Below are 9,367 nucleotides of genomic sequence, written 5' to 3'. Positions count from 1 at the left end.
GAATCTTTTTATATCCTTTCACTTGACTGCTCACCAATTCTCCATTTGAACAGTTCCAGTAATGAATTGGACCTCAATAGAAATTGCTTCCATGACTGGCTGACTTATCTGTGAAGGATGCATTCCAAGATCCCCAGTGGATACCTAAAACTGCAGATAGTATCAAACCATACATATATTGTGTTTTTCCTATACACACATACCTAGGATGACATTTAATTTATAACCAAGGCACAGTTAAGAGATTATGTATATGTGTATATATACATATATGTGTATATATACATATTCATATTATATATGTGTATATATATATGTTTATACATATAAAGGTATGTATTAATCTCTATGGAATATTTATTGTTTTAGTATATGTCTTACAAGATTAAAAGGCTAAAGCAAAGTATAATAATATCCTGGGCTATTTCTTTTTAACTCATGGGAAACAAATATATCATACCAAATGATTCTATTTTTTTCTTATGTTTACTGGAAGAAAAAGTCAGTAGAGGAAAACACACTGGCATATATTCATGCTAGAAAAATAAAAATAATTGTTATAATGACACTTATTAAAAATATCTCCCTAAATAAAACTTGTGAAAAATGCCCTTGAAACAAATATTTTACTTCTATTTTGCTAGGAATTGTTTACTCTTTTTATTTATTAAATTCAAAACTCATGAGCAGAACAAGAGCAGAATAATTTGCAGTTGAAAGTCATTTCAGGTGTCAAAACACAATGATTCTGTAAGAAAAGTGTTATAATGAATTTCAAATTTAGAACTTTCAATTGCTAGAGAACAGTGCTGTATATAAAAAATTTGTCACAAAAATGATAGTGAATTACAAATGTCTTCTGCTTTATTATTTGGTATTAAATGACTAGAACTCTCTTTATATGAAGTAGTTGACTCCTTTAATACACACACTTCAACTAAATAAAAAAATTTCATGTTTAAAAGCCATTTAGCAATCTGCATTTATTTCATCATCATCATAATAAAGAAATATTGCATTGTTTGTTTTCTTTAGATCTTCCAACTTCCTGTTTGATTATTTATTACTTCCTGTTTGATTATTGTATTTATACTGTAAATATAGTATCTGCATAAGTAATATTGAACATAAACAAGTACATGCTTTGCATTGTGTAAATCCATTATTTGAACATAAACAACAAGTGTTTTTGTGTAACAATGTAAATGCATTATTTGATGATAGTTAATAAGTCATTAAAGACATAAAAGTAACTATCTTTGAGTTGATAAACTATATTAACTCTGTGTCTGTTTTATTATTATTATTATTATTATTTTTAGACGTTGGAACCTTATTTTATATTATATGAGGTGCTGAGAATTGAACCCAGTGCCTCACACATGCTAGGCAAGTGTTCTGCCACTGAGCCACAACCCAGCCCCTCTGTGTCTGTATTTAGTAAAGAAAAGAAAATTAATACGAGCCACACCGTGAGTCATTGGTGAAAGCCTCTTCAAATACAAAAAAAGCCTAAGCCGCACAAATGAAAATGGTGGCCAAGAGCAACTGGAAATATAATTTTTTTTTTCCCTAAACCTATGAATAATGACCAAATTTCATGTGAGAAACATGAGCTTACTAAACCAATCTAGATTTGGGAAGATGTATTTAAATAATGACAGCCTGAAGAAGCCTGAAGCACGTCATTAAATCCATTGGGATTGGTGGCCTGATTTCATTTCCATCCAGACGGAGGTAGCTCAGCTGAGGTCCATGAATAAACACATCTTGTTCTGCATGCAGTGCCGTAGATGTAGGACAGATTACAGATACGTTCACACCTATGGAGTCAAAGATAGCACAAGTGATTTCCAACCAGAAAAAAACAAAGGATAAAGACCAGTGGTCCTAATGGAGGGCCTAGTAGTCTGATGCATGAAAATGTAGAGATACAAACCATTGGTGTGCCAGTGATTGTGAATATTTGTTTTATAAAAGTAACCCGAAAAAAGTGTGCAGTGTAGGTATACTCATTTCATGTTCTGCAGTACTTAGGGAAGAACACTAGAAAGGAAACATTGCTAAGAGCTATGATGGAAACAAAAATGTATGGCATTTTCTAAGCTTACAGAAGAGATGATGCAAGTTTAAATTACTATAGTATTTATAGCATGTATAAATTAGTATAATATAGTATCCAGGGACTTGGAGGTGGAGATACCGTTTTAAGTGTGGTATTCAAAGAGTGGTTGGTGATATGGGTAGGTGGGTAGATGCATGGATGAGTGGGTGGAAAATCAATCTAATATAAGAGAAAGTACTTGAAAATTACCTCAAAAGATAAAAAAAAGACATATGAAATCAAATTTTAAAAGTACAATTAACATAACTACATATGTACTACTTACAGAAAACAATTAGAATCTCCACATGTAAGTATATTTAATTGGTAAGGAAACACTTGTCAAGAATGGCTTTACAAAGATTTGAAGCCAGAAAAATCCCGTCAACCTTTTCACGTGGTTAAGATGGCAGAAATTGTGCACCTGCCTTGGATCAGAGCCATTGACACCAATGACTACTGAGATTTAGGAGCATCCTTGAGAGAGGTCTGTTAAACTAACAAAATTCAGAGAAGCATGTAACCACGAATTTCAACCATAAATACTTACACTATACCACCTTTACATACCTTCCTGAAACTACTTTGAGCAAGAAAACTTTCCTGAGGAAACCCATCAAACTTGGGACATGCCTCTCATCTGCATTCTATTAGAGCATACAGATTCATATTTTGTTGAATAATTTTATGCTTACAGAAAGGTTGCTTTGCTTCAACCTTGAGCCATTTTGAGAATTTAGCTTAATAATAAGAATAATGACATTCATGTGTAGCAGTTCTGTGATTACAAAGTTATTTTTTCTAACATATTATCACATTATCACAGGACTTTTATCAGACAGTGTTTATTATTCTCCCTACCTGGGCATTGTGGGAACAGTGGCCCCAGTCTGGTGTTTTTTCTATTACATGCACTACATGAATGTAGTCCATTGCTGACTGGAGAGGATATCTCCCTTTTAGTGTGCTACCTCATATCCTTATCACCCCCATGCCCTATAACCAATGTAAACAGAATAAGAAATAAGTGTGCTAGTCTAATTACATTGGGACAAATTGATTTTGATGTTTCTCAGAGATGTTCAGGAAGCAACTATTTAAGTGGATACATTTTTTAACCAAAATTTAACTTCTTTAAGATGTTTGGAAGAAATAAATATTTCTGTCACATTGCACGAGATAAATTCACTGGCAAATTCTGAGGGCTCTTCTTAGAAAAGTTAAGCTTTTTGCAAACCATTTTATTATCAGATAGATTATATGGCATGAAGAACTAAATATTTCACCAGTTATTATAGCACAGTGTAATATAATTATGAGCCAACTATTATAGTCTGGGAAATTAATATTTGATATTAATTTTCTCACAATTTAGAAATAACCCCAGTTGATATCTATATGAAGAACAAATGGTTCAGTTTCTCTTTATTGGTAATGTTGTTATTCTACTTATAGATTTTTTTTCCAAATTTTTACATTGAAGAACTGAAGAAAAGTATGGTTATTATACTATGTGAGTGAAAATAAAACTTTATTTATTTTATAATTAGAAACCCTAGAGTCATTCTTTGTCTTTGAGCCACCTATCTGAACTTCAGTTTTTTCCTTGTAGAAATTCCTGATAATGTCACACAGAGTTCTTGGGAGGATTAGTGGTTCTCAAAACATGGACCTGTAGCAGTAATACCACCCTTAATACCACCAGGGAGTAAATTGTTAGGTTCCACCCCAGACCTACTGAGTTAGACCCAGTAACACATGTTGTGCAAACACTCCTGGCGATTCTGATGCACACTAAGGTATGAGACACACTGAAAAAGAGAAATGCCTGAACAAATATTCTGGAAACCCTCTTTAAAATAAGGGTGAGGGAAGGACACAATGCTCTATTTCTTTGCTATGTTTTGTACCTCTCTCCTATATACCCTTCTTCTCAGGGTAGAATCTCTTAATTCATAAACAAGACTCTAAGTGTAAAATGAACAAGACTCATATAAAATGAACTTCCCATACTAGCTGTCTCTGAGGCTTTTTTTTTTTTAATTGTGAGATGAAGAATGTACCTGTAGAAGCACAGAACTCTCAGCAGGAAAAAAAAAAAAAGCATACTTAGGTCAGTGTTGGCTGTTGTACTATTTGGTTAAGCTAAATAGATCCTCTAGCGATTTTTCTATTACACCTTTTTTTTTTTGATTACTGGAATAAATAGTATGTTTCCTCACCATGGAAATATAACTGCTGTGGTGGAAACCTGCCATCTAATTCCTGGATTTTATGCTCAAGTACACCGTTTCCAAAAAAAAAAAAAAAAAAATCTTGAATACTCAAGCAGTACCAAGTGGGGAAATATTCTTGCAAATGTTATGCTATATGATTATTTGCTTAAAGCAAAGTTTATTGCATAATAACCAGAAAACCCACCTTTTGACAGTTATCTAGGTAACTTTCTTTCAATCATTTCAATTGAATCTCACTTTAGGAATGCATTTACTAAGGTTATTCAATGCAAATCTCTCCAAGGTTATCTTCCTAAAGGGCTTACACAGGGTCAAAGATGCATAGACTGATGCTTGGCTGGGTGTCATCACTTCTGTGACTTGACAAGATAGGGTCTACCTCTACACCAGGTGCAGCCTGCCTTGGGCACGTTTGTGAAGAGGTCAGGTTTATTTCTATTGCTCACAGCCTCTACCTTCTATAAACAATTCCTTTGATGGCAATTCTGCATCCAAGAACTTTATATTCATTCCTTGGCCTTTTATCAAAAGCTGTATTCAGGAAAGGAGAGAGCATTTTACCTTGTAGGTTTACCACTAAGTTGCAAAAGATTGCCAGCTTCTATGTATATTTCCATTACAATTAAAGTCTCGAACTACTGTAGTAGTTCTCAGTGGTTCCTAGAGCAGCAATGTCAACTTCACTTAGGAACTTGTTAGAAATGAAAATTCTCATTCCCACTGAAGACCTACTGAATCATAAACCTGGGGAGAGGAACCACAAATTATACACACTGAAGTTTAAGAAATCCCTTCTGATAAGAGTAGTTTATCCAGAGATCTAACTATGGAGTTTCAGTCATCAGCTGGCCTAAAGACTTTAGGATAAAGTTACCTTCCTTATACCTCCTAAATCAAATGCCCTCTATTACTACTTATGAGTGTGTGTGTGTGTGTGTGTGTGTGTGTGTGTGTGTGTGTGGTGTCTGGCATGCTTTATAAAATAATTCCACCCACAAAGACAGAAATACCAGACTCTTCATGAGTAAAAGAAGACAGGGATGGTTTCTCCCATAAACAACAGTCCTCTATAAATTACTCAGGTCCAATTTTCAATCTTAAATTTGAAGATTGGGACTTCTTGGTTCACTAAGACTGTAAGTAAGCAAAAAGTTAGTAATGAAAGCAGAAATCACATTTAAAACTCGAAGGGTATTTTACCTGGGAGACAACACAGTTACTGTTCCTAAAGAAGATACAGATAAAGGTGGAGATGAAGAACATTTTCATCAGACACACCCTGGTGGTTACTCACGTTTAATTTTGTTGTGATCCAGGTGAAGGTGTTGCAGGTGGGCATTGATGCGAGGAAACTTTGTAAGTTGATTATGAGACAGTTGAAGATCTAGAATGGATGACACATCAAAACCACTGGATGGGAGCCCTGAATCTGATAATTTGTTATGGTTGAGCCTCAGGAAGGCCACTTTAGGAATAACATTAAAATAATTTTCTGGTATTCCTTCAATGGAATTGTTGTCCAGGAACAGTTGCATTGTGTTGGCTGGTAATCTTGGTGGCATGTTCCTCAGAGCATTCTTGGCCATATTTAGCTGCATGAGGTTCTTGAGTCCCTTGAAGGTGTCTCTTTGAAAGGCGTTGTCTAATAGTTTATTGTGCTGCAGATCCAGAAGGGTTAGATTTTCTAGATTGCTAAAGGTCCCTTGAGGAATTCTGGACACCTTGTTTCTAGCTAACTGCAACTGTTCTAAACTTCTTGGCAATGGAGAAGGTACTTCTTCTAGCTCATTGTCTTCAAGAAATAAGAAAAGCAGCTTCTTCAGCTGACTTAGGGCTCCTTTTTCAATTCCATAGTTGGTTATTTTGTTCTTATTTAAATTTATCCATCTCAACTGGGTGGCATTCTCGAACGGCTTCTCAGGAATGGTTTCTATCTGATTGTTCTCAAGATACAGATACCAGATCCGTGAAGGAATAGCAGGGATTTCTTTGAGACCTCGATTTTCACAATATAAAGCAGTAGGGAAACTTGGGGGACAGAAGCATTCCCTGGGACAATCGAAGTCATCCATCGTCCAATCCCCTGGCTCATGTACCTCATAGACCTGTCTCACACTCTGAGTCCACACCGTGTCTGTTATGAACAACACCCAGATGATGAAACTGATTGTGCTTGCCATAATAGTACCTAGAGCAATCAGACACACAGCTATTAGATCACCAGGACCTTGACCTTTAGGTATTGACATCAAAATGATCAGTAAACATTGTTTCTTCAGAGATGAGTTGAAGATATCATTTCCATAGATATTGATTAAAAGACACACATTTATTTAGTAGGCACCATATAGAGCATTTTGCAAATTTCAAAATTAATTCGCCAACTCATAAACTTCTGATTTTAACCCAACTAATGAAAGCGGAGAAATGGAAAGCAAATTTTAGCAGCTCTAAGTGCTTTTCCATTTCTAGCTATGTAATAATTCAAGGAACTTAACTGAAACCAGTAGTTGAATATAAGAGTACAAAAAAAGTGATCTTTTAATAGTTCAAGTTAAAGTCTGTGTCATTCCTAAGATGGAGTCATATGATTTTGCTTCTACTTTGACTCCTAAATGAGAAGAACATCTGGAGGAGATTTCCCAGGTTCTTTGGCACTTGATCCAAAGAAATGAAGAGATCAAAGAATATTTTAGTAGTTTATTGTGAAGGAAAGTTCTACGATCTGAAGAAAAGTGTGTGTTTTTTATCTTGTTCTGCTGCTGAACTACTCAGGTAAGTTTTATTTGGTGGGAAGACGACTTCAAAAATTGTAAGTAAACAACCAGGTTGTCCAGCTCAGAAATTGAGTTATAATCTATCTTTTATATAATCACTCTGTCATATATATGCCTCACACAATCTCCCAGAAATCTCTTTTGTTGTGCAGATATACACACAAACATACGTATATGTGACAAAGAGCATTTATTACAGAGTCAGATATATCACTCATATGATTATGGCTTGATTAGAAAGACAGCAAAACAAATATATTCAAGATGTGAATATATTTGTGATGATTTTTTTATATCCATATATTCACAATGGATAATAACAATAAATAGATAAATACTTACTGATATGTGAAATATTTAAAAGATATAAACTCTTCCTACCATATATCATCAGAGATCATTGTTCCAAATTCTATCTTAACAGCAAAAAACATTTAGGCATAATGTGTATTTTAAACATTTATTTATAACATATACATGTTACATATTACATAGAAAAGGATATACTCATCAGTGTACATTTAGTTAAGTCAAGTGATAATAAGAAGAAATTTTACTGTTTCCTGGAAAAATCAGTCATTAATGAAATGCTGATCTTTCAATTTTGCCATTAAATTGCAGAAAATCACAAGTGCAGAGCTGCTTCTACAAGCTGTCAAATCTACAATTGCAGAAGGCTGCTCTGGCCATCTTCCAACAGAGACACGTTAAATTTTTTTCAGAATAGGGATTTGCTTCAGTTATTGAAGTTGTAACCCTACATCCAATGAATCAGAACACTGAAGTCTTAGCTTTATGAGTTTTAAAAAGTGCAAAAGAGTTTACCTTGCCTTCCAGGAATATACCGTTGAGTCCTGTGTCTGAGTCTGCAGTTTGCTAAAAGTCAGTTGAAGAAAAAAAATTAACTAAAAAATTGTTTTTTTCTTTATGCTGTCAAGCCTCCTTTGAGAAAAAGTAAAACCTACACTGAGCAGTCACCATGAACACCTTTTGATGTATTGTTTTCACTTTGACAGGGCGTCAGAGATGGCTTACCTCAGCCTCCTTGGATCTTCTTCTTCCTTTTCTATTGGTCACTGCTTGTTCACAGAAATGGATTGACCCAGGCTCCACTGCTGTGTTTTTCTGAATCCTCTGAAATATATATGCACCAGTGGCTCCAACTTAACCCCTCCAACAGCCACTCCACCTCTCTACCTAGCCAACCCAGCAAATGAAATTCTTACTTTAATTTCAAGAACTTATAACAAAATCTCAGGAAGATTTTCACTCCTAATTCACAGTTCCAAAGATTTTGTAATGCACTGGTATCTAGACCTAATCTACCAGCAGGAAACTGAAGGCAGTTTTAATTTCAACTCTAACAAATAGAGATTTTAAAATCATTGTTTTTCTCTAGATGATCTTTTAAAAAAATAACCAAGAAATAAAGGCCAATGCCCTCTGTTGATGTGGACATATTTTATTTGTTTTTGATATAAAACAGATGCTACAATGTATTTGATTAAGGAAAAAAGAAATAGAAAAATATATTTGAAGAATTTAAAAATGCTATCCAGAAAACTATAGCTAATTTTGGCACTAACCACCGTCATACTCTTTGCTTTATAGAAATACTTTTTGTATCTCTGTTTCCCATACTTTTAATAATTTATTTAAAGTAATTATTAAAATAGGATGATTCTTACTTATTATAATAGAACACATGTTTTTATTTAATGCCTTATAAGACATTCTGTTACACTGCCTTTTTTTTCTTTAGCACAAGTCTAAGCTAAAGTTTCTTCCATTTTCTTATATTTGAGATAAATATTGTATGTCTCAAGGAAAGATGCAAGCAATGTCTCTTTTTCATACAGCATTCTGTAGATTGATTGAAATCATCTTGTTTTCCAAAATATAATCTTATTCTGAGATCAGTGTGTTTCATTTACATTACTCATTCAACACTGTTCACTTTCATATTATCAAAGACAGAGCACAGGAAAGAAGAGAGAGACTGGATTGAAAGGAACCTTTCTGGGCCACCTCTTTCTTTCTTGCTAAGTATAGAGTAGATCACAGTTTTGTCCTCTATACAATAATAATTGGCTACTTCACAGGGTTAACCCTAGTTTGTAATAAATGATGAGGGAAATGTTAATCTCTCTTGGTATTAGCCCTATACTCCCAAGTGAAAATGTGTTTATGTTAAAGGGCTTTTATAGACTAAGATCTGATCCAGACATCTCACATTGTATTTTAAGAAA

At 34.2% G+C, this 9,367-nt stretch overlaps 1 protein-coding gene across 2 annotated transcripts; it reads right to left on the bottom strand.

Annotated features, from left to right (window-relative positions):
- Positions 1 to 1,650: 1,650 nt before the first annotated feature.
- Positions 1,651 to 8,383, bottom strand: Kera (keratocan). 2 transcript variants are annotated; one of them, XM_071609151.1, is made up of 3 exons: positions 8,154 to 8,383; positions 5,636 to 6,529; positions 1,651 to 1,823 (listed from the first exon to the last, which is right to left on the bottom strand). In XM_071609151.1, exons 2-3 carry the CDS (start codon positions 6,519 to 6,521, stop codon positions 1,651 to 1,653), a joined length of 1,059 nt encoding a protein of 352 aa, XP_071465252.1. In that variant the 5' UTR covers positions 6,522 to 6,529; positions 8,154 to 8,383. The 2 variants fall into 2 exon arrangements, with proteins under 2 accessions (XP_071465252.1, XP_027786051.1); XM_027930250.2 differs by lacking the exon at positions 8,154 to 8,383 and adding an exon at positions 7,944 to 8,034.
- Positions 8,384 to 9,367: the final 984 nt, after the last annotated feature.

The sequence above is a fragment of the Marmota flaviventris genome, chromosome 3 (assembly GCF_047511675.1).
Source record: "Marmota flaviventris isolate mMarFla1 chromosome 3, mMarFla1.hap1, whole genome shotgun sequence".
NCBI lineage: Eukaryota > Metazoa > Chordata > Mammalia > Rodentia > Sciuridae > Marmota > Marmota flaviventris.
Note: the sequence above shows the minus strand (reverse complement) of the source record. Positions and strands in the feature narration are given on the sequence as shown.

What these genes read in the sequence shown, in the direction of transcription:
- Kera (XM_071609151.1), bottom strand. Translation starts at nt 6,521, where the DNA reads ATGGCAAGCACAATCAGTTTCATCATCTGGGTGTTGTTCATAACAGAC. An exon ending in GGATCACAACAAAATTAAAC is followed by an intron (nt 1,824 to 5,635) that starts GTGAGTAACCAC and finishes TTGACTCCATAG; the next exon opens with GTGTGAACGTATCTGTAATC.